The sequence below is a fragment of the Carassius carassius genome, chromosome 19, assembly GCF_963082965.1.
Source record: "Carassius carassius chromosome 19, fCarCar2.1, whole genome shotgun sequence".
In the NCBI taxonomy this organism is placed as follows: Eukaryota; Metazoa; Chordata; class Actinopteri; order Cypriniformes; family Cyprinidae; genus Carassius; species Carassius carassius.
Window position 1 is genome coordinate 11,279,568 of NC_081773.1, and position 24,425 is coordinate 11,303,992.

General features: G+C 37.3%; 1 protein-coding gene across 1 annotated transcript; it reads right to left on the reverse strand.

The window, feature by feature from the left end:
• Positions 1–1,514: 1,514 nt before the first annotated feature.
• On the reverse strand, positions 1,515–18,131 carry wnt10a (wingless-type MMTV integration site family, member 10a). Its single transcript, XM_059499820.1, has 4 exons — positions 17,728–18,131; positions 16,587–16,849; positions 13,365–13,738; positions 1,515–2,394 (listed from the first exon to the last, which is right to left on the reverse strand). Exons 1-4 carry the CDS (start codon positions 17,955–17,957, stop codon positions 1,927–1,929), a joined length of 1,335 nt encoding a protein of 444 aa, XP_059355803.1. The 5' UTR covers positions 17,958–18,131; the 3' UTR covers positions 1,515–1,926.
• Positions 18,132–24,425: the final 6,294 nt, after the last annotated feature.

A 24,425-nucleotide genomic window follows, 5' to 3' on the forward strand; every position in this document is an offset into this window, starting at 1 on the left:
TTTCCATAAATTAAAAAACATACACAATAGGATATATTGGTGGTTTTCTTCCTTCTGCACATGCAAAACAGGGAAAATGTGAAAGCTTGTTTGCAGGAATATCAATATCACCCATCAACTATTTATAATTAAGTTCTTTATTGTTTTACAAATATTAAGTTATCCACAAAATAAAATAACTTATATATTCAAACTTAAAAAAAATTATACCATTTTTTTTTTTTCAAAAATCATCACGCTCACCCCACACAATATTTCATGTCAGTCATTTTCTCCAGAATTGGTCTAAATGTGCAAACAATCAAACTAAATTAAACGTTAACTGGAACTCAACTCTGACAACTCAATTCAACTGACTCTGTATATTTTTACAACTGCATATCCAATGTTTTGACTTATATTTTAACATGAGAAACATCACAGAAATAAATAAATCCAACAACAAAGCAAAACAGAAGAACAGAACAAGATTAGCAGATTAAAACAAAACTTTCATTATGGGACAAAGTTTACAATTACTATATGCAAACAATTTTTGGCGCTCCCTTTAAAATGTAATTATGTAATTTATTTTCATATGATACTAAGACATTTTTTTTTAAAAATATGGACAAAAGTGTACAAAAGCTTATTGTAGAAGTACATATTATTTATCAAAGTAATGATTTTTAAACTAAAAAAATCTGAGACTTATAGAAGTTTCTTTTGCTTGCCTTGAACAGTTATTTTCATAAAATATCCAGTGATATTTTACTACTTCTTGCAAGACATTATATAAGACTTCAAGCAATCTGAAAAGATGCTAAAACAACTTTGAATGTTGAATAGTCATGTCTGAACAGTCACTTGAAGAATGAGCTGGCAGAACTTGAGCAATTTTATTTTTATATAAAGTTTGCTGAGTCGAGGGGACCTAAAGCTACCACATTATGGGTGTGGTGATCAGGAGATGATTATACATCTGTCTAAATATCTACTGACTGACATTAAAAGCTCTGGTGAATATGTTCCTGTTACAGTGAACAGAGGCACAGCCAACAGATTGCAGGGAAACAACATGCACACAAGCATCTGTAGAGGTTTAGTCCAGCTTCTTCCACATATTTAGTCTCCTCAGATCCCTTCTACAATCTGTTTTTCATAAGATTTGTCCATGACAAATATCCATATAACAGTGTTGTCCTTTCAGCTGGTCACCAGAACTGATCCACAGCTTGCAATCTGTTCATTTGACTGTTTAAAAAGCCTTTGAAGACCAGTTTACACTTTTACCAGCATTAAAGTGGTTATATATACAATCACTCGAAACTGAAACAAGACATGCTGGCCTTTTTGAATTGATATTTACTGGTATATGATACCATTTTTATACTCAGAGTTTATTTGGTAAACTCTTCTGATAAATGGATCTGTGCAAAAGTATATGATAGTACTAACTATATATATATATATATATATATATATATATATGTATATGTGTGTGTGTGTGTGTGTGTGTGTGTGTGTGTATTTATATATTTCTCTTCTTTAAGTACCGGAATCCCATGCGTCTGCTTGGTGCTATATTACAAGACTAGGAGTCATTGAGATATCTGAAAACTGAAATAAAACGAACACCACGTAGTGTCGATGAGTGCTCTGTTGATAATATACTCAACAATATACCCATATTCTTAATTTATTTAAATTAAAAATACTTTCTGAAATCATATGCAGTGCAAGTCCAAAATCAGTCTGAAATCTTGTGCTTGGACCCATGCAGTGTGCAAACACGTGCACACTTCTCTAGCACTCAATTCATCTCAGTCCACTTTTGTGCTTTCCATTCGAATCATGGAAACGGCAGTCCATTGCAAAAGGCAGGAATTTATCAGTCTTTCCCTGTTTAATGTCAGTTTTTGTACATTTAATAGATGATTGCTTATTTCACTTGCAGACGCTGACCCACTCTGTTATTGTGCACTCTTCGCACACAACATAACAGCACCAGTGGAACTTGCAATTGCAGCGTTCGCTGCGAGTCTGCTGTAAGATGTTGTGGCCCCGGCCACAGCACAGGCTCTCACAGTTGTCCATTCCCTGGCTGGTCTTGTTACAGATCCGGCCCTGCGTCCCAGCAGAGTCCGATCCAGGGTCCCTCTCGCAGAAATCCGGGGACTTCTCAAAATAGACCAGATCGTTTGCATTGGCTCTCCGTCGGTGTGTTGGATGGGCATGCTCCACCTGACCTGTGTTTCTGTTGTGGGCTTTGATTAGCGTGGCGATATTAAAGCGTTCCTTCAGCAGAGAGCCCACCGTTCTGAACTCTGGAGTCACCTGCCAGCAGGTCTTGAGCTGACAGCTTCCTGATGTGCCGTGGCATTTGCATTTCCTCCTCATGTGGTCCACCACAACCTGCACACAAGCAAAACAGATGAGGAAGATGTTAATATCTGGAAACTGCAGCATCTGGACCATAGCTGGCAATCTAGACCTTGCAATGCATTAGTGGAAAATCATCTGGGCCCTTATTAGTTGAATCACTGATTTGTGATGAATGGAAAAATAAACAGATATTAATAGATGAGTCAATGTCATTTAAGAGTGAACACAGTAAGGAAAATTAGTTCTTAATTCATTTTTTTAATTAAAAATGTAGTTTTTAAATCTTTTCATGACGGAACTGTTGATGGACAACAGTTATACATGCAATTATACATGCAGAAGAGGCATGTTCGAGTCATAATGCACAAAACATTATTAATAAATAAATTAATATATCCAGATGAAGAACAACATTTATTCAGTCTAGTATTACTCATGCACTTTTTTTTCTCTCTGTGGTTATTAGTTCCACCACATGACATGTCAGAGTTGGAGATGAGGATGCCCTATTCACAAGTTCAGACCTCCCATTCTCTCAACAATGCACTTATCTGTCATCCCCAGCTATAAACTTTTAGATCCAATTACCAAGAGGAAGAGGGGCCACCCTCACTACTGACAGATGCCCCAGCACCCACCCATATCAACAACACAAGCACAAACATTTAGGCTTAGCAATCCCACATTTCACACTGTCTCAGGCTTCCTAGCGCTCACCGCGGGACAAAACACAGTTTGAACATCTTTAGAGATAAGTGGAGTTTTGTCTGTCAATGGATTAGGTTTCACTGTATAAAATGAACCTGTGCTATTTCACGTCACTCAGCCATGGCTTGTGTTTTTATTTCTTCAGTTTCCCCCCTCCTATGCCATGGTGTCACAATCCAGGACATATTTTTTCAGTTTCTGAAATGACTCAAAACAACTTTTCGATGCTCCAGGGCCACCGTCTGCTAAAATGCAATGTTCTGACAACTGTTGCCGTTCACCTCGAGTCGCAGGTTACTTTCAGCAGTTGTCAAAAGCAGACATCTCCCATGCCTGAAGATTGTGACTTCTTCAGGCTATACGGTTTGCATGCCGGTGGTTTCTATTTCAAGCTCTTAGCCACCAAAGGTGCGCATGCAAATGGAGCAGGTCTATTTTATATGAATGGGCTCAGGAGTCGAGAGACATATATGAAACAGATATCACACCCATACTGAGGCCAAAGATAACACCGATCAATCACAACAATACGCCCATAATGGCAAATCAGGTACTACAAAACTGTTTTGACAAAACACCAGAATTTCAGGCTGATCTTGCTCAGTCTGAGGTGAACACCTCTGTGAAGCATAAACAAAGATTAACCCCTTTGTATCACCAGCATTTTCATCATGTCAGGGTCATTGTTTCGAAAGACTTCAGCCTTTCAAAAGGAAGCCAAATCAGTTCCCTGGGGGCCGTTGCGATGCGGGTACAGACAAATAAGGATATTAAAATCCTTGCACTTTGAGTGCCGAGAACCTGACGGCAATTTAAATGTCACACCTCCAGCAGTTAGGAAGTGGACATGCCTGCTCTTGCCATGTGCGGCCTATGCTGAGGAAGCTACAGGGTTGGGATGGAAGATCGCAGGGTCTGATTGCTCTCCTTCCTCCTCTGCCTGGACTTGGCACCTAATGGCAGGAGCAGTGTGGGTGCAAGGCAGTGGAGGAAGTGAGGAAGAGACAGGAAGTGCTCTCTTGGAAGCTGCCGCCCTGCTTAAGTGACAACAGGATAATCTATCGGGTGTGTGGAGAGGTGGAGCATCTGACTGAAGCCTGGCAGACTGTCTAGCCTGAGGAGCTACAGATGAAGTGCAGGAAACACAGCTCATTCGTGCGTCTGCCATGAACAGATTAAAATCCTTAAAGTAAAGCCTGTCAAGCCTCTGCACCACCCTGCTAGCACAGAATGAAACTTGAGAAACAATAGGCTTTATCAACACATTTGCTTTTCAACGTATCTTACCTCTCTATAGGGATACAGGGCTTTGTAAAGAGACATACCGGTACATTTATATCGCAACCTGCAAGCAATTGAGGTTAATATCGAGCACAGAGCAAACCTATGACATGTATTTGGCAGATTTGCAGTGGAAGAAGTGTTGCAATTATTCATCAGCATTTGATGTGTACAGCAACACGTGCTGCTCCAGAGCAACAGCAACACAGCAGAAGCCACTATAAATGGATCTGCAAGCAAAACATATTAGGGCCTATAAATTTGCACATTTTCTTTTCCGAAATTCAGTGGATGTGGATGTTTTGAAGGGTGTGCTGTAATTTCATTGGTGCAGAGCAAATTGAGAGCCACATCTGGGACACTTTAATTAAAAAAAAAGTGAGACAGGCTCACCCATAAACTGGCACCAGACTGAGATCAAGTAAAACACATTGGTAGCACATTTGGACCACAGGCAGAATACAGCAATACAGATGCAAGTCCCCTCAAGTCAGATGCTTTTTCCTTCTCAATACATCAACAATGTAAAAACTAATATTTAAATTAAGCAGCTTTTATAATAATATTCAATTATTTGGGACTCGTCAATTAAGCCATTATAGCTGAATACTTTCAAGAATACTATCAACCTGAAACAGGATTTGCGACACATTTAACTTTTTTAATGTGCTGCATTTTTGCATGGGATTTTATTTTTTTCATCCGGATTTCACTGGGACGAAAAATGTTAGGCTATGATATTGTGGGTGAAAATATTTTTCTCTGTCATGCCGCCTTTTCAGAAGTCATTTAAACAAGTAGAGAAACTTATTAAATTTTAATGAAAGAAATATTACTGCTTTTAAAGAAAAAAAAAGTTTGTCTCTCAGTAGTTTCCATTACAGAGTTTCCAAATGTCAACAATTCCCCAGATTTATATGTAAATTCTAATGGAAATAATATTTAATTCTTACAACATAATGTGTATAATAGAAAGACAAACTTCCTTCTCCTTTTACAATTAACGAGTGCATGTTATTCTAAATAAAAACAACTTTCAAATAACTCATTCAATTTATGTTTCTTTAATAATTTGAGGTATTTATAAAGTACATTTCAAACATTAAAAGTTAAAGCGAGTGAGTCATTGTCATTTATTCCTCTTAAAAACATGCTCAGTGTTAGCCAGCTGTGCACTCTTCTTCTTGGTCTTTTATGTAAAATGTAAGTGTGCACATTTTTCTGAACACATGAAAAAAATAATTCAATAATTGTTTCATGTGTTCAGAAAAATGAGCGCACATTAATAAATGCACATCTAAAAAAAATCACATTTTTCATGCACAAGTGCAGTAATATACTCAATACTCCATCTATAAAAAATTGCCAATGAAGAAATACATCACAGCTATTCCAATGTGGCACAGAACTGCCATATGGCAACAAGGTTTTTTTCCTGTCTGATAAACAGTTTCCACATGGCAGTGTTCATATTCCTTCAATTTACTGTAAAACTATTCCAGATAATGTTGATCTGAGAACAAAGGCATCCATGTATGAAATTTAGATGCACAAAGAACAGCTTCAGGAGCAGTAAAGCCAGCAGTCCTGTATGGGTGACAAAAGTAAAGCTGTAGAGAAAATCAAATGTGCCATGGCTTAAAAACTTGCATTACTAATTTCTTTAATTTCTGCAATGCAATTTCTCATCATTTTTGTGAATGTGAGAGTGAAAGAAAATTGAAAGTTCCATTTTATTTCATGATGTCTTTATCACTACATTACAGCTACATTTATGTCCAAAATCTTTGCATGCCAGGCCAAAAATCAGGAACATATTAGTGTCTGTCACCACAAAAAGAGACAATCATGTGTGGAGCACTTTTGTGTTCAGGGCTTTGTAGTCGCAGTAAGACACCGTTAGGTAGGCTATAAGCTGGATACTCCACTTAAGATCTGGGACAAAATGATGACAGGGTGCCTGACAGCATGATCCTCCATCTAATGGCTCTTGATGAATTGCTGAATGAGTTTTGCTCCGTTCCTTTGATGTTTCAGAGGAGGCGTTCCAACAAAACCTCAATGTCCCAACACACGTCTTCATTAAAGTCTCGGACAAATGCATGACCAGACCATGATGTATTTGGTCAATTAAACATGTTTAAATTTAAATCATGTGTGGTATATACAGCAAAGAAATGTAGAGGAAATGTCACTAACACTTTAAGGTCAAAACATTGTTCTTATAAACTGTGTTTCTGTACCGTCTCCTGCCCTTTGCTTGCTTTGCTCTAAAAGTAGAAATGCCGCATGGCTTTCCAACCGGTCTTCATTGAGTGGAAGGAGCTCCAATGAAAACATGCAAAAAATAATTTACAACCCCACTAGACGTTGCCATGTAATCGGCAACTACTGCAACCATAAAAACATGCCCTGTTCTTTTTGCCCTGCCGATCCATATAATGTTGCCAGAGGCAGTGAATGGCATATACTAAAACAATACAATTAAATCGATTCTCTTCATGCAGTTTCCTTTTTTTTTCCCTCTGTGTTGCCCTGGCCAGTGACAGAGTGTTTAAAAGTTGTATTTGGGGAAGGAAGGGCGAATGTCTTTCTACTTCCCGCTGTGTTTGATGTCTAAAATCTTTTGCTGGCTTTAAACATCTGTTTCCAAATAGCCAGCAGCCACTAATTAGAGCTTTTAACAAGACTGAACGTCGTGAGAACCAGAGGGTGGGCATGAGGCGACATGTACATCCCAGTAAAGTCACTACATTCCTCGACAAGCGACTACCTTTCCCGGGGAGGGAGGTAGGGGAATATTGGGTCGCAAACCTTGCAAATAAAAAAGCTCTGCGATACAGAGCGTCCTACCCAGCCGGGACCCCTACCTCACATCACCCATCTGCCAAAATTATGGGACCCAACTGCCAACGACAATGGGCTAGGCAGAGAAAAACATAAATATATCATGAATTGTGAGAAGATGAGTTTAATTAAAGATTGAAGATGAAGGATTTTGCCATTTTTCCTTTCTCATCCCACTGACACTGACTCGGGAAAACCTGCCAACAGTAACATATTTCGGTAGCTGCAAATTTTCTTGTCTATCTTTTTTCTGACAATCAGGTTCAGATGCCAAATAGGCTTACTGGCAGGAGCAGAAGAAATATTCCTGAACAATGGCGTCTCTCTCCGTACATCACACCCTCGCTGGCAGCTTGATCAAACAGCACACCTCCTAATTGAGCTCCTCAGACAGAAATCCTGAACTTCCAGCATTCTTTATAGATCATCCAATATAAATACCAATTAATCAGTTTAGAAACTGATAACAATAAAAAATCCTTTGAAATGTCATCTTGGAGTCCAATAATGGGTGACTTTTGCCAGAAAAATCCACAATGATCATGATAATTATCATAATTAACCAGGAGACTGTGACATAATTCATCAATAACAAAGATTTTAGAAATATACCAAATTTACAGTCTCTAGAACGATGTGTCTAAGCTTATAGCGTGAGACAGAATTGGGCATGAGAATTAGGAGAAGTGCTTTTGATGGCAACATGGCTACTATCTGTTACTTTATTTGGGACTGACCATGTTTTGTCTGAATAATCAAGGGAAGCAGAAAACTGATGGAACGATACAGAGACAAATTATAGAAGAGGAAGCAGCAAACAATGAACAATCTGCGACACTGTCTGTGTGAACCTGCCAGTGAAGCCAATCTGAGCTTATCATGGTCATTTACACTTTAGCTCTGTACCGTCCTGATAAAGAGTGACAACAGAATAATCCATGATGATATCTTACCTCCCATGTCTAGAATGGCTGATGAGCTGTCATTGTGTGAGGAGCAGCCACACAAAAAGCAGTTCAAATAGCTAATATTGAAGTTACAAGCTATAGTGAAACTCTTAAAATAGTGCTCAGTCAGTAGAGCATAACGATATCAATGCCAAGGCCACTGCTTTGATTCCCAGGGAATGCAAGAACTGGTAAAAAATGTATCTTTTGAATGCAATTGAAGTTTCTATGGATAAAAGTGCAAGCTAAATTTAAAACGTTACCTCAGGATTACAAGAAGTGGTCGTTTATAAGAGTAGGAATAGTACAAACACTTGTTCTAACCCAACAGCAGGAAGGCAGACCTTTATATAATGAAGTTGAAAATAAGTTTCAGCAAATACGGACTACTGTAATTCCTACAGTAAGTACTGACTAAAATGAGTTTTAAGTGTTGTGAAGTAACGCCAACAACAATGTCAAACCAAAATGACTGCCCTCAACCAATGAATAAGCGGATAGTGGGCCTGCAAGAGTAATATGACAGGAATGGCATTACACTCTGCATGCAAGGTTTATTTCAACTAATTTTATTTACTTAACTTTCATGATCTTATGGACTTATTGACATCAGAGGTGTCAAGTAACGAAGTACAAATACTTTGTTACATTACTTAAGTAGAAATTTGGGGTATCTATACTTGAGTAATTATTTTTCAGCCGACTTTTACTTCTACTCCTTACATTTTCACGCAAGTATCTGTACTTTCTACTCCTTACATTTTAAAAATAGCTTCATTACTGCTATTTCATTTCTGCTTGTTTTCATTCCGACTTGTAATAATAATAATAAAAAAAAAAACTATCCAGATAAATCGCGCCATCCGGATGGAGTGAATTTGATTGTGGTTGGATGAGAAGTATAAACATATACCATTCCGACATACTATTGGTTTGTACGCGATCCATCGCAGCTGCACAGGACACAGATCACATCACACTCCAGCAAGGACATAGCCAGTTTTGGGTTCGTTTATCAAAAAATATATTTTTTAAAAGTTGGGTTTGGTACGGAACCGGTATGCATCGAGCCGAATAAGAGGAAGCAGATTTCGGTGCCTTTTAAATGCTTAAGCGATCGATTGAAATTTGTCCTGGTTCTCCGAAAGTAACAAGAAGCACGGACGTCGCTAGACTTTTTTAGTGGGGCTGTAGCATTTAGCTCCATAAACTGTACAGAAATTCGCGATCGCCTGAGAGTCAGTCCCCTTTAATTTCATATGAAACCGGTGTCAGACCGGTCTCCTCCCCGTCTTTCAGCTCGCTCTTCAATCCGCAGACCGCAGCAGAGCAGCGCGAGCTCACTCAAACACAGAGGACACAAGGTATGTGTTTATCGATAGATTGTTAGAATATCTGTATCTGTGCAGTTCTTTGTCATAAATACAGTTTACAAAAGGTCATGAGGGAGCAGTCGGTTTCTCATCTACTGTAAAGTTTTCGCTTGTCACCGCTAATCACTAAACAGCTGTTTCCTCCAGCGAAAATCTAGCCCTTAACACATATGAACGAACACATACTTTGATTACACTTATTTAAATATACTTAATCTAATCATACGTACTTTATACATACACTACTGTGCAAAAGTCTTAGGCACGTTAGTATTTTCACTTAAAAGAATGGCGTTCGGCCAGTAATTTATATATTTTGCTGTAGTGTGTCAGTATAAAATATCAGTTTACATTTCCTAACATTCATTTTGCCGTTGTCAGACTGCTTGTGCATTCAAAACTGCACTAGATTATTGTTAAAATGAATGGCAAACTGATATTTCCTACTGACACACTACAGCAAAAGATATAAATAACTGGCTTAAAACCCTTTTTTGGGGTGAAAATACTAATGTGCCTAAGACTTTTGCACAGTACTGTACTTTACAAATGACATTGTTGCTACTTTATAAAGAATGACCATAGAGTAATTCACAGAACTGCTTAAAGACAGGGACAGACAGCACTCATCTTAACTAAATATCAGAGTGAGTGACAAAGATACAGTGGAAACATTATGGGTGGTTTTGTATTAAATAATGAGCCACATTGTGAAATACATTTATTAGCCTTAGATTAAGGGAAGCACAACTTGGGAAATGAGAGCGTCCAAGGTAAAAGCAAGGTAAAAGCTATGTTCTTTAATGTTATCCATAGTTTTTTTTAAGTATCGGTTCAGGCACCGGTAACATTTCTAAAAGTATCAAAATGGCACCGGACCCTACTTAAAAGTTATTATTTCTCACTACTGGCTCATTTACCAAATGGGTGCTTTCTCTTCGTCCTCCACAAATTAAGCTACTGTAGGTAGTTCGGTAGCGAGAAGTTTGAATAAATTATCGTTTGCGATTGACAATGTTGTGATAAGTAGGCTATACCAACTTTGTAACTCGTTACCCCCCCACACTGGACATAGCAGACGTATGTACCGAATACAGGAAGCTATCAGTCCAGAAGGTATCAGGATTATGAGTTATTTTACATTTTTAGTTTTTTATTATTCACTTGGATTAATCATTCATTTTGACAGCACTATAATGTTTATTGTAAATAGACAACCATACAAGGGTAATTGTTACTAAGCCTGCACCAATGTTCTTGTCCCTTGCCCTCGCAGATTCCTGCAGCTAAGCTTAGATGTACATTTACATTCCATTAGAGGTTATTGATGACATGCCTCTGAAGTTTGAATTTTTGCACCATAATACTTATAGGCAACTAGTCATCAAATCTCTAGTCCTTTAATGTATTTGCATTGTACTAAAGTGCGTTTATTTTCAATGGGCATATATGCGGCTGAAACAGGTAGCCTAGTGCATCCCAAATTTTTCAACATGAATATCTTAATATAACATTATAATCATTATGGCTTATGACCTTTAGAATTTTTTTTTTGAGGAGGTGGGGTAGTGCACAATAGGCCCCTGTGGCGAGGCCTAAGCTTTTGTTCTTAATGGCATTTTTTTTCCCCTTACATTACTTTTACACTTTAAGTAGTTTTTTAAACCAGTACTTTTACACTTTTACTTGATTAAAAAGCTTGAGTTGATACTTAAACTTCTACAAAAGTCTTTTTAAACCCTAGTATCTATACTTCTACTTGAGTAATGAATGTGAATACTTTTGACACCACTGATGGACATAGACATACTACACATAGTTGACGCACATACACACTCTCATATTTGAAGTTTAACTGTAGCTTGCTTTGCTGTTAGACTGTGCTATTTTGCAAAAGGGAGAAACTCACATGAGTTGAATTTATGATATTCATATATATTTACAAAATAATAAATCAGTAAAAAGTAAGTTTTTTTTTTCATAATGGGATGTTCAGGGGATAAACATTTACAATAAAATAACATTAATCAGCACAAGCAAACTGTCTTGCAACATGAGTTTCTTTGAGAAAGTTTTATATCAGTGCAACAATGAAATAACTAACAGAGGCAGTGGAAAAATGGCAAAACCCAAGATGTGTACTTTTTCACCACCTCTTTTAGTTGTAGTAGTAATAGACCTCTGAAAACATTTTTTTTTCAAATGCTTAGTAAATACTGTCACTTTTGGGATTGGTGACTTGTACTGCAGAGTGAAGAAGAAAACCAGCAAACAAGTGGCCAGATTACTTAAAAAATCCCTCAGATCTGTTGGAAAGACAGCTCTGGATGCTCCTCATGAAGTTGGGAATATATCCAGAGTGTTATCAAAGTAAAGAGTAAAGAATCTAAAATATACGACAGTTTTGATTTGTTTAACATTTTTGGTTGATAAAGAAATTTGGAAAAATATGTGTTATTTCATATTTCTGATGACCTTGTGTTCTATACAACAAACTGCATGATACATGTTTTTTTTTTTACTACAGCAGTGCCCCTTGATGAAACACAAGTAAAACAAGAAAGGCCATTAGGATCCCTAATTGAGATTGTAGATGTCAATGGTCCATTTGAGAGATAGGTGGCAGTAATGCACTCATAAGTCTGCGATCTGCCGTAAAGCAAGAAGAAAAAGAAGAAGATGCATCACAGGCCGGCTGAAGAAAAAGACGCGAACATGCCCAGGACAGTTCGGACAATGCGGTGAATCAGAGGTAAAATATTATATAAATACTGTTCAGTGTCTTGCACAGACCGAACTTTTTGTGTCTTTGCACATCAGTGTACATCCACGAGCCGCAGGGTTTAATTTGGTTTTGTTTGTCTATGTTTTTTTTTTACTTTTAAAGCCGTGATTTCCATTCACTTATATTATATCACTGAATGGCTGCATAGGTTTGAGTTAAAAATCTTGCTTTGTGTTCTACTGAAGAAACAAAATCACCTACATCTTGGATGCCCTGGGGGTAAGCAGATAAACATCAAATTTTCATTTTTGGGTGAACTATCCCTTTAACCGCTCAGTGCCGCTAATCTGTCTCTTATTATCTAATTAGTACAACAACACAAAGAGACAACACCTCGATCACTTACATCACACATTGCCACCAGGAGGGACTCACTGATCAAAGGAAACACCAGGGAAGGCATATTTTGATAAAGCTTAAATGCCTTTTAAACATTCCCAAATCCAAAGATAACATATTTCAGAGAAGCACATGTTTGCTTTTGCTCGAGTGGAGTTATTGCTCATTTAAGTGTTTTGCTGTTGGTAGGTGGTTCAGGGGGGTGCATGGAGATCGGAAAAGATTCATGAGAGCACCTAATTGAGCATAGACGGGGCACCAGCTCGTACGTTTACATGCAGGCAGGAGCCCAGGCAAAAAGTTCAACAAACCTCTCGCAATGCCAGGGCCTCGCTTTAGAAAAACCAACGATCGCACGACTCAGGGAACACACAAACAAAAATGTTACGCTTGGCAAAACGGGCAGGGATGAAGCTTTCAAGAGCACAGCTGCAACATGAGCGTCCCTTCATGTTTAACCGCTGCTCTGAGGAAATCTGTAGCTTCTAGGTACATCAAAAGGAGGAACTCAACAGCTTTTGTCTCCTATAGTACATGTGACACGGTTATAGTATCTCAGTAGAAACGAAGCACTCATCTTTGAACACAGGTTTTAACGCACATTAAAAGGGAGCGTAAGGTGATCCCTTGCACTCTTTGGAAATGCAATCCAACACTGCTGATTCATTCAGGCTTAGTGTCACACATCACACACACAACCAACATAACGCTGTCTCTCACCTGCCTGCCAACTCTGTTGTTGTGAAGTCTCATCCTGGAGTGAATGTCTCTGTATGTCTCACGGGAGTCCAGGAAGTCCTTGGAGAAGCGTTCCCCAAACTCTACATTGGGACTGCAGCCGCCCCATTCCCAGGAGTCCTGAGGGCTGAGAGCGTCGGCGGGAAAGTGTTCCATCACACCATGCACCATGCCTTTCCCCCGGTTGATGGCCTCCAGCTGGAGACGGTTCAGTTTGATCCTGAATGCCTCCTCATCGCCTCTGCGTTTCTCATCACAGCCACAGGCCTTCAGCTTGCCCATGGCGCAGGCATTGGATACAGCATGCACCACTCCGGCCGCTGCGATGGCATAGGCAAATGCGCTTTCTCTGAATCCTGCCAAAGAGACAATAAAAGGGATTATTTAGGCAAGCCTCACTTAAACGTTGTCTATAAGCTCTCCACTTTGCCCTGGAAATGTTTTCTCTGTGCTTTATGGAGAAGATTGCTATCGCATTCAAAGAGAAACCGCACAAGCCCTGATGTTTGACAGAAGTACCGGTATATTCCTTCTCACAACAAGCAACAGAAAGACCTCACAGGACAAAGTTAGTGAATACTGTGCTGAGCTTAAGCATCCAAAGCATGCACATGCAGGAACAATGGAGAAGGTGGGGAGGGCTCTGGTTAGAGTGGCTAAGCACAGACATGCTCATCTGTGCACAGGTTTTGTGCTGAGCTCAAAACGTGGCTGCAATTAACCTGGCTACTGTTAGTGGCTGTTTGAGCTGTACTAATCACATGCCGCTCATCTGGATTTCAGCTCTCATCCGCTGCGCTATTTATTGGACCTGAAGTGTGGCAGACTTTAAGGCTTTCCAACAAGATTTAAGAAATTCCTCAGCAAATACGTTCGAACACATGAGAGCCATATGTTAGCAGTAGCAAGTTATGTTATTGTTCTTGTATAACAGTATTTAATTACACAGTTTTTTTTCTCTCTCCAGGTTTTGAAAAAGGTGCCTGCATGTGCTAAAGGCTTGTTGAAAGCTAATGGTCTCAAAAAAAAAAAAAAACCGTAGGTCTCATAAAAGCAGACTCCTGAATGACTTTCAGGGACAGATGGGGAATTAAAGAAGGCCATGCTCAGGAACATGAAAGAGCCCATAAAGGCTAAATAGTTTATAGTTCCTTCTGCCTGTTCAAAGCAAAGAGCACTTCCAAACAAAGTAACAACAAACAAATGAGCTGCTGTTTTAATGCATCTAAGTATATTATTCTTAATATGATATTTTGCCTTGTATCTTACTTTATTTTTTATTTTTTTGAGTCATCCAGGAATATTTCTTTATTATGCTTGAGACATTGTTTGTATGTTTATTTGTCCTATAGGTTGCGGTGAGCCAAAGAAAAATTTCCACCATGTGGAAAATAAAGATTTATTCTATTCTATTCTATTCTATTCTTCAGCATGAAAAAGACCCACTTAAGTATACGTACATACTAAATTACTGTAAAAAAAAAAAATATATATATATAAAAAATATATATATATCAGCCTGGTAAATGTCTAAGATCTGAAAAAAAATATGGATACATGAAAATATTAAATTAAAATATAAAAGTGAAAGCCTATGAAATTACTATCTTGACATTTAAATGACCAGCAATCTGAAAGCATATGAATCTCTCTCTTCCTTTTTCTCTCTCTCAAAGATAGATCGATAGATGTCATACAAAATTTGTATTTTTAATGATTAAATCACTAAGAGAAAAAAAATCTATTTGCCCGGTTAATGTCAGTGATCTGAAAGAAATATGAGAAACTGAAAAGCTATGAAATTCCTATTTTGTCCTTCAGCATGATTAATGTGAAATATAATATAATGTACTGACAATGTACAATGACTTTTGCTTCTTTCATGAAATTACTTAACTTTAAATCATTATTATTTTTTTCCTAGGTAAGTCATTAAGAGGGGAAAAAACTTATTTTATTAGTTTTTTCTAATAAAATAAGCAAAGCTTATTACTTCTGCATGGCTGACTGTCTACAGTCATATGCATTTGTGTGACCACTAAAGTTGGTTTATTGTAAATGATCATTCAAGAGAAACAGACATTTCCAAGTTTGAACAAGTTTTAAACTGGCCATGACCCTGTGTCTAGCACTTAAAAGTGTTTAATGCAGATTGGGGCTTGTCTTTTTAGGCCTGTGAATGCAGCCTCGCCTCACCTCCGTGTCCTGTTTTGTCCATCTTTGGTGATTAAAAAGGACTAGTTAGCCTTTAAAACTTAAATCAGGTGTGAAGCAGTCAGTGTATGAAATTCATTATGTTTTCCAAAAATGCTTGCTGATGGCAGAGCTGCCCTTGAGGCACGGAACAAAGATCTGAGATGAGACATCTGAATGATGTTCAATTGATCATTTCAAAATACACAGGAACTCACACCTATTAACCCACCCATCCACCCACAGTGACATACACACTCACGCAGAGGAGACCTGCTAGCTGAAATACACACACGAGCGTGCAAAAACACGACACCAGCCAGAGCTTTTTTTTTTTTTTTTTTTTGCAATCCTCTCATGATTCTATGGGGGGCAAACGGCACTTAGGCACAGCCAGGAGACACGGACATGGAAATGCTGTTTTAGATTTCCTTCCAAGCCAATGAAAGACCTGGAATAAATCAATCTAACAAATAATTTAAAGTGAGAAGCATGCCCGGCTGCGCTGATGGTGGAGGAAGTGGGAAAATGAATTAAAGATTGAAGGAAACTGTCACTTTGGGTTACAGAAACTAACTAAACAGGTTTATGCTTTTGCCACTGAGGGTTGGGAAAATGCTGAAAGCAAATTCACAGCACTTGCACTGGTAAAGAGTAAAATACATTAGCTGGCCAGGGAAGCCCTCTTGCAGGATATTTACATCCACTCTTTAAGTGATATATGCCTATGGCTGATAAAGCTTTTCTACTATCAAAAATTTATGTGTCTGCAATATACAAACTTTAAGGATTCATTTACCCAATATGAATCAGTTTCTAGCTAGCCAAATAATTAAGATGTAGTTGAGTATGTTAATAAAGTACGTATAACAAATTTATTTGAAACTCAGTTTTTTGTACTTCTACACACTTTACTAAGCTAAACCAGATGAAAAAAAAAAATCTCTCAGTGTTCGCAAACTAAAAAAAGTCACAATTTCTACAAATGTCCAAGTTAATTTTGATGCTTACCCCTACTGAAGACAACACTCTCATAAGGGATCTTGTTCCTGGTCTCCAGACTTGAGCAGTTCCAGCGGTGTCCTCTGAACTGATGCTGGCACTCATGGATGGCGATCTGGATGCCCTGTATGGCTGAGGCTGTCACATCTGGATGTCTCATACATACATCCAGCTGTTTCTTTGTCAGGCCGGGCAAGGTCAAACACACCGTGTTGGCATTGAGAATGGGGTCAAAGGGGATCTTTAGTCCCAGGATCTCATTTGAGTCTGCCCTAGAAGAGCAAATTAAACTTTATTATGTATCCAAATATATCTGCATGAAAAAAAGGCAATATATAAAGAGGTAATAAATAATAAATACACCCTGTGTTCTTCTGCATTGTTTAAGCGTTTAGAATATACAAAGACCCTTTTTTTACTGGATCATACAAAACTGCTGTGGCACATTTTAAAGTGATAAAAGTACCACTGAGAAGCCTAATGCTCATGACTATTACAAAATACACCATGTGCTGGAAAAAGACACCATATACGTACACAAAATATGACATCAAATGGGACTGATTTGATGCACTTATGAATGAGTTAACTTGACAAATAGCAGATGCAAAGTTCCTTCCATAACAGTACAAGTAAGAAAAGTTTTGTGAAGTAAATATAAGCAACTACAAACTTACCTCAGTGTATAAACTAACTACTATATTGCAAACTACCAGTACAATATAATAATATTAAAGGAAAATGCAAATAAAGAAAGAAATAAACTGCAAACAAACTTTTCAAAAGTTGGTTCACTGATATTAAATTAAGCTCTGGTAAAGCCATTATTTATTAGCAAAATTATTAAAATATAGCCTACCAATAAATTAAAACTGAATTAATAGCCCACTTTATAATTTCATGACACGTACAAATAGTTACATTACAAAAGAGTGAAAAAAAAACTTTTCTCAAATATGAAAAAGCAACAACGGATGTACAAAACTTTAAAAACATATTTTGTTATTTTTGAAAGTTCTAGGATGCACGTAATGCAGAATATCTAGCCAGTTCATATTTGTAAGCAAATGTATTGAGTGAATCATTATTTACGTGCAGAAACCAGTGCAATAGTTTAAATTTGACACGAAACAACTGAGCAAGTACTTACCTTTGAACTAGAAGCGACGCCAAAGCCAAAGAGCAGAAGAGTCGAAATAAAAAGTAATCCATGCTGCTGCTGGTGCTCTTCTGCAAAACTCTTTCACAACAACTCTTCTGCTTGAGGAGAAGATCCGTCCAATACGCGCACAGCTTCCCAGCGACCAGCTTCAGATCGTCCAAATCCGACGAAAAATAAAATGATGCTGGAGAGTGCCACGCGATGTCGTGATACCTCATTCATGAAACCACTTCACAACTTTTCTGCCGGAGCTATCAGTTTGAGCTTTCTGAATGAATGAAAATGCGAGCCGACGTTGAGATATCATCTGACACAAGACACTCGTGTACACATCAGTAGGCTACTCAGACTGAGCTATCTACTGTCTTCAGGACTTCTGATGTTTGCCTTATCTTGATGGCACTCAGACTACACTTAACTCTCTGCCAGCCCACCTCTACGTCAGCGCACACACTCACACACACAGCGTTCTGCCGTACAGGACAAGTGCCTCATTAGACGAATCCCGATTGAACCGATAAACAGGGAAGTTACGACTCATTGGGACGCGAGGGATTGTTCGGGGACAGATAGAGAATGATAGAATCTAATGAGGTACTTTCATGCCATGAAAATGGATAAAAATAAATGTTGAAGGATTTGACTGAGACACGCGACAGGACACAAAGGCAGAGATAAACCTATCAAGCATGCATATGTCTGTATTTCAGTAAATGATCCTGAGGCAAAATTCCATTTACATAAATGCTTTTCTTTGGCAGTAGTTCTATGTGTTTAAAAAAAAAAAAGTCTCGGACCTGTCTTATATTATAATAAATAAATAAAAATGTAATATTATTTAACATCACAATTTAAATTCAAAATTCTAATTGTAAACAATATCTATACTGGCTAAATACGTTTTTCTTTTTCATTTTTGTCCAATTGGAGCAAGTTGTCACGTATTTTAAATGTAAAAAAAAATTATAAAATGTATATTCGCATTACATTTTTGTATGTTTTCTTTTAATTTCATTTTGCTATTTTATGAATTGTTTTGTGTTCCACAAATGTTTCAGTTTTGCTGAATAGCTAAGCTGTTCAAACTTAACACAAAAGGTCAACATGTGTTTAGTGAACTGTATATTTTATTCCTTTCTATTACATAGTCCTAATGAAAACTGTATTTTTCTAAATTCATGTAGTATTTTCACAGGGAATAGTCTCTTAATATAATCTTTGTCTAATTTCCTTTCAAATTATGGTCTATTTTAATTCCCACAAGACTTCTTTCTTGGTGTTTATGTTACCTGGAAACCCAATTATGGACACTGAATTTATAGTAAACCCATGACAAATGCAAAATACAACCACATCTTACATGCTGAGAAAAGAGCCACAAGCCAATTAAAGCTGAAACCTTCCCGCAGCTTTTGTAACGTTTGAAATCCATATGCTCCTTTGTAATTCTTCATTTCAAGATTTAAATGAAGAGTGTGTGCACAGTGGTATCAATAAAGCGAACCACAAAAAAAAAATACTTCATTGTGGCAGGGAGGTTTTAGTCACAGTAAAGTCACAGGGAGGGAGCCGGTATGGCTTAAGACTTCAGTCTTGAACAAGGGTGAATGAATTGATAATGATCTCTGTCTTTAATTAGGCACCATCACAGCTTAGTTTTTATTGCTAGTTCATGACAAGTTAAAAACATTACAACGGACACAAAATGGTTACCAGTAAGATGTCGCACCGTTCAGAAAAACAAAATCCTGCTTCCATCTGGTGTGGATCCTTGCCAAGAGATCTGCGGTCAAGAATTTAACGCATGCTGATTTTAATTGTGTCCTAGTGTCAACTGGGGAACCCCTTTCTCTATGATCTATTTAATTGTAAAGCATTAAGATAATTTAGTAATGACATTTCTCCACGGCTGAACAACACATCTTCTGATCATGAGTTAAATCCCTGAGAAAGACATCATTTCGTAAAAGGCAAAATCATTACAGTAATTTTACATTGATTAATTACATAATGATTTCTGTCTTGTGATGTAATGACTCATATGAGCAAAAAACAGTTTTGTTCATTGATTGTAGTGATTACCAGAAGAGGCCCAAGGCAAAGATAATGCTGAATTGGAATTTCCCACAATAAAGAGGTGTGCTGCGAGTTACATGCACATTTCCTTGTTGAAATGGCATTGTAGATGGTAAAAGCTCTTGTCCTTGTCCAAATGGTCCCACCAGGGACATCTGAATTACTTACAGTCTGTCAGATTTCAGAAGTTCTCCAAGATTTCAGAAGTTCTCCAAGAATGTCTTCACGGCTGATTCAGTATAGACTGAGAACACACGGACATGAAAATGACACAAAAATGAAGAAAGAAACATAAAAAAACGTATCTTAGATATATAACTTACCCCCCTGTAAAAAAAAAAGTTTAGAAAAACAGTTCTGAATTTTTTCAAGCTTTATTTACCTAATTATGCTCGTTTTAAGGAGGCTAAACATTTCCCAGTCTTCCTTTAATAAGCATTTCCTCCTTTCATGAGTGGGCAAAAGATGTGACGCCACAGGAGAAACAGAACAGAGAGTAAAAAGATCAACACCGCAATTACTGGGGCTCCCGCAGGATGTCTCACCAAGAAGGTTTTTAAAAGAATTAGAAAGTTCAACCCCCTGCTGTGGAGCAATGACACATCTGTGGAGAAATGAGTTCTTGCAGGGAAACCTTTCCTTTTTTCAGGGGAGAATAAAGTTGAGTACTAAGCTTTGGTTTTTCCCACCGGAATATTTGTCTCTTTTCTGTCGTTAAGCCATTAGAGCATGATGGGAAAAGGACTTTTTGATTGGCCTAATGGTGTAGGTATTGGCTCCTAAGACACAGAAAGTGAGGACGCTCAAAGAATAGAGGAAAATAAGCATTGTGCGGTACAGCACAGCGTGCGCAGCTCCCAAGAACCGTTGCCCTCTGATCTGCTTGTTGATATGTGGAATGGTTGCAATCAATTAAATGTTCATTGTGCTGAAGCAAAACATTTGGGGGATTAGAGAAGTTTTGTTATTGACTGTCTTAGCAACCCAAACACAGAGGGTCTTGTGCTGTTTAAGAGATGTCTTAAATTGGCCGCAAAAGATCTTTATAGGCCATGGAATGATGCGGTCTGTTTTGATAGTTTGTAAAATTGTTCGCTGCAATGTGGTATTGGTTATTTCTAATGTATATTAGTTGTTGTTAATAACATTCAAACTCACTTCGAAAACAGCACAACAGGAAGTTTTATCTTTGATGGAAACCTGTAGTTAATCATTCATTTCAACAGCGGAACATGATTCCTTAAAAAATAAACATCTCCATCAACAAATGCAGATGTTGGGTCGATAAATACGTAGATAAAATTGTATACTTGCTGATGGATCAAATATTTATTTTTTTGATGGATAAATACTTTTTTGAACATTTGCATTCTATGTTTATTCACAATGAATTCCATACCACAATGCAGGCTACAAATGCACTAGCAATTAATGTCTGAACATGTCAAACCAGCAGTTAGGACATGATATCTGAAGCTCCCCCTACTGGCCCTTCTTCTCCTAGCTATTAAATCAGAGGAGAGGAGAGGTTTGTGTATCACAAACAATTTCCGTTGGTACTGATATTCAGAGATTCCTGTTGTCGGCTACTTGCCTAGCTGCTGAGTTGGCTAAGCCATGGCTATTGAAAAACAGCAGAGCGTTGCTTGTTTTCTTTACCGCTTGGGTTACTGCTCGCTATCACTAATTGAGCAGAATTGAACCCGCTTGCTTGCTTTTCTTGGTACTGTGAAGATGTTTGGGTTAATGCAGCAGATGATATGACTATAAAGGTATGTGAAGCAGGAGAATGTATTAGAGATAAGAAAGTTGTTTGCCATTTGACAGAAATATGCTCGGTTTGATGGCAGTGTGCCACAATTTAGTATAGCGTACAGAAAATCTGCCATTCTTGGAGGAACAGTAGGGTAAAAAGTAAGAGACCACCTTTTTTTTTTTCATTGAATATGTACAGAATGCAGTAACAAGAAACATTTCTTATTGTTATTAATATTCAAAACAATTGTACTGAATAATATTTTTTGTGAAACTTTTTCTTTGATGAATAGAAAGTTTGAAAAATAGAAATCTTTTGTAACATTATATATGTTACTTTTGATCAATTTAATGCAATTCCTTTAATTAATATTGTTATCAAATTAAAACTTTAAAAATGATAACAGTGAAAACTGTATATTTAAACATTTTAAAAAATGTGAATTTGAAAACAAATAAGAAATATTTAGAATTTATTTCATTTAAATTTAATTTTCAATGGTCCTAAAACTGTTTGTTTATATCTAGAATTTAAATTAATTTAAAATCCTATATTTTCAATGTGGTCTCTGACTTTTGAACCCTATGGTATATACATAAAATATACAGAAACAACTCTGTACAAAGTTTGTGGTGTGGGGTCGTCACAGGGGATTTCGTCTTATGCTGAGGCACATATCCCTGATTCTGCACAGATCTGAGATTCTGTTATTAATTTGTAAGCAAACCGTTTACTCAGAGAAGACTGAAAGCTCCATTCCAAAATAAAATATGCATGCTGGTGGTTTCTGATCTGGAGAGAGAGAGAGAGAGATAGAGAGAGGGGGGGGGGGGGGGGGGGGTGAGACAATGGCAGACAAACAGTATAAAACTGAGGGAGACGTTTCACCTGTGAATTGCTGTCATTAAGATGATGGTGAAGATAACAGAAGCAAGAGTTATTCAGAGGTCATTCGCTATGAACAGCTGGACATGGTGAACACTTCTGACCTTGCAGGATGTCTACATCAAGATTCTATGAGTAAACCTCCCACGATGCACTGCACTCACATACTTAATCTGTCTGAAAGATCTCGAAAGGTCTGCATTTAACAATAAAAAAGTCCAGCAAATGAAGAGCCTATCTGAAGAATTAACGGCAGCTTCTGGTCAACTTTTGGTTTCTCAGAAATCATTCAAAGCATCCTGAAATCACCTATAACTGTCTGAAAAAGAAAATGACACTGAATAGCAGATGTAGGCATTCACTCTACAAAGGAAAATTTAGTGCATTCTGGGACACCAAAATAATCTATGATCCTCTTTATCCCTCTGCACATCAGTTCTTCCAGCTTTTCTCTTGGAATGTACAACAAATCCCTATCCACAAAGACCACCGGTTTTCAGAAGAGTATCTTCCCACTTCAGCCAAGCGATTAACCCTCATACTAATCCCATATGACTGTCTGACAGGTGCTGCTGCTCTGCTACCAACTAACAACTGCATCTTCTCTGCACTTTTGGTCTCATTCATTGAATGTAATGCACTGATTAGATTAGTTATTGAGTTATTAGTTATTACTGATTAGTTATTGTTCTGTTTGCTACACTGCAGGGCTCCATGTGATCACTGTAAAAATTGCGCTTAGTTTTATTTCGTAGGGGTAGTTTATGCATAACATTTCTACAGTAGGGATTTTGGATACAGTATTTTTAAACAAAAGCACTATTTTACTAGTCAAAAATATTGCAATATATAACACCACTGAATCGACCTACCAACAAAACTAAATTTAGTTGTTAGATCAAATAGACAGCTTTTTAAAGTATTTTTTTTTCTGTAAGATACCACTCTACAGTAGTTTCTAATTGAGAATAACCAGTATTATGTACATGTACAATACTATTACCAATTAGCCAAATAATGTTTAGAATAGTTTTACAGTAGGTGGGCTATAGTATATCACATCACTGAACATATAGAATTTCCCAAAATACCTTGTGAAAATGAAGTGTGCTTAATTGTATTGAATGTGCACTTAGTGAACTTCAAATCTTAAAAGTATTTAAAAAAGCACTGTCCTTAATACAATATTAATCAAATAAAATGTCAATTAAGTGTACTTTAAGAGAGTTAACTTTCATGACTGTTTCTAAATGTACTTTGCAATAATGCCAAATTAAAAGTACATTTAAAATCATATGATGTTTTAATAATCTTGTTTTAATTATCTTGTAATTATATACATGTAATTACATGGCACACAAGTTTCTATAGCAGAGTAGTTTCAAAGACACTATTAGAAATTAAGAAATTGCATATAAAGACGTTCTTAAGTGGGTCAAAAAATAACTCTAAAGTTCAGCTAACAGCATGAAATATAATCTATATAATAGCCTACCTTTTCATTTAACTGTAAATAACATGAAATAAAGTGTGCAAAAAAAAAAAATCACTTTCAGCTCACATTGAAGTATATTTCTTTATTTCGGTAGTAGTTCTACTCGTTTTAACAGAATGCTAAATTGCAGGCACTCTTCTCTACAAGTGTAATTTTATGCAACTTCTTATACTGTGGTTTGCTCTGTTCTTATATAATACACTTTAGCCTCCTCACAGTTGTCTTTAATTTGGATGTTCTTATCGTGCTGCTGCTGATGATCCAAATTACACTATTGTCTTCCATCAGTGTATTTCAAAGGCACAAATTTATCTGAAGTGTTTCCTGTGAAGCATCCATGAAATGAGACAAATAGCTCCATCTTGTGTTAAGTGGCAGGAAGTGTGTTGCAGTGAGAACGTGTGTGTGTTTAGAGGCTGGCATTATCCTTCGAGACCGTATGCCTGCAAACCACAAATCCATAAACACTTCATT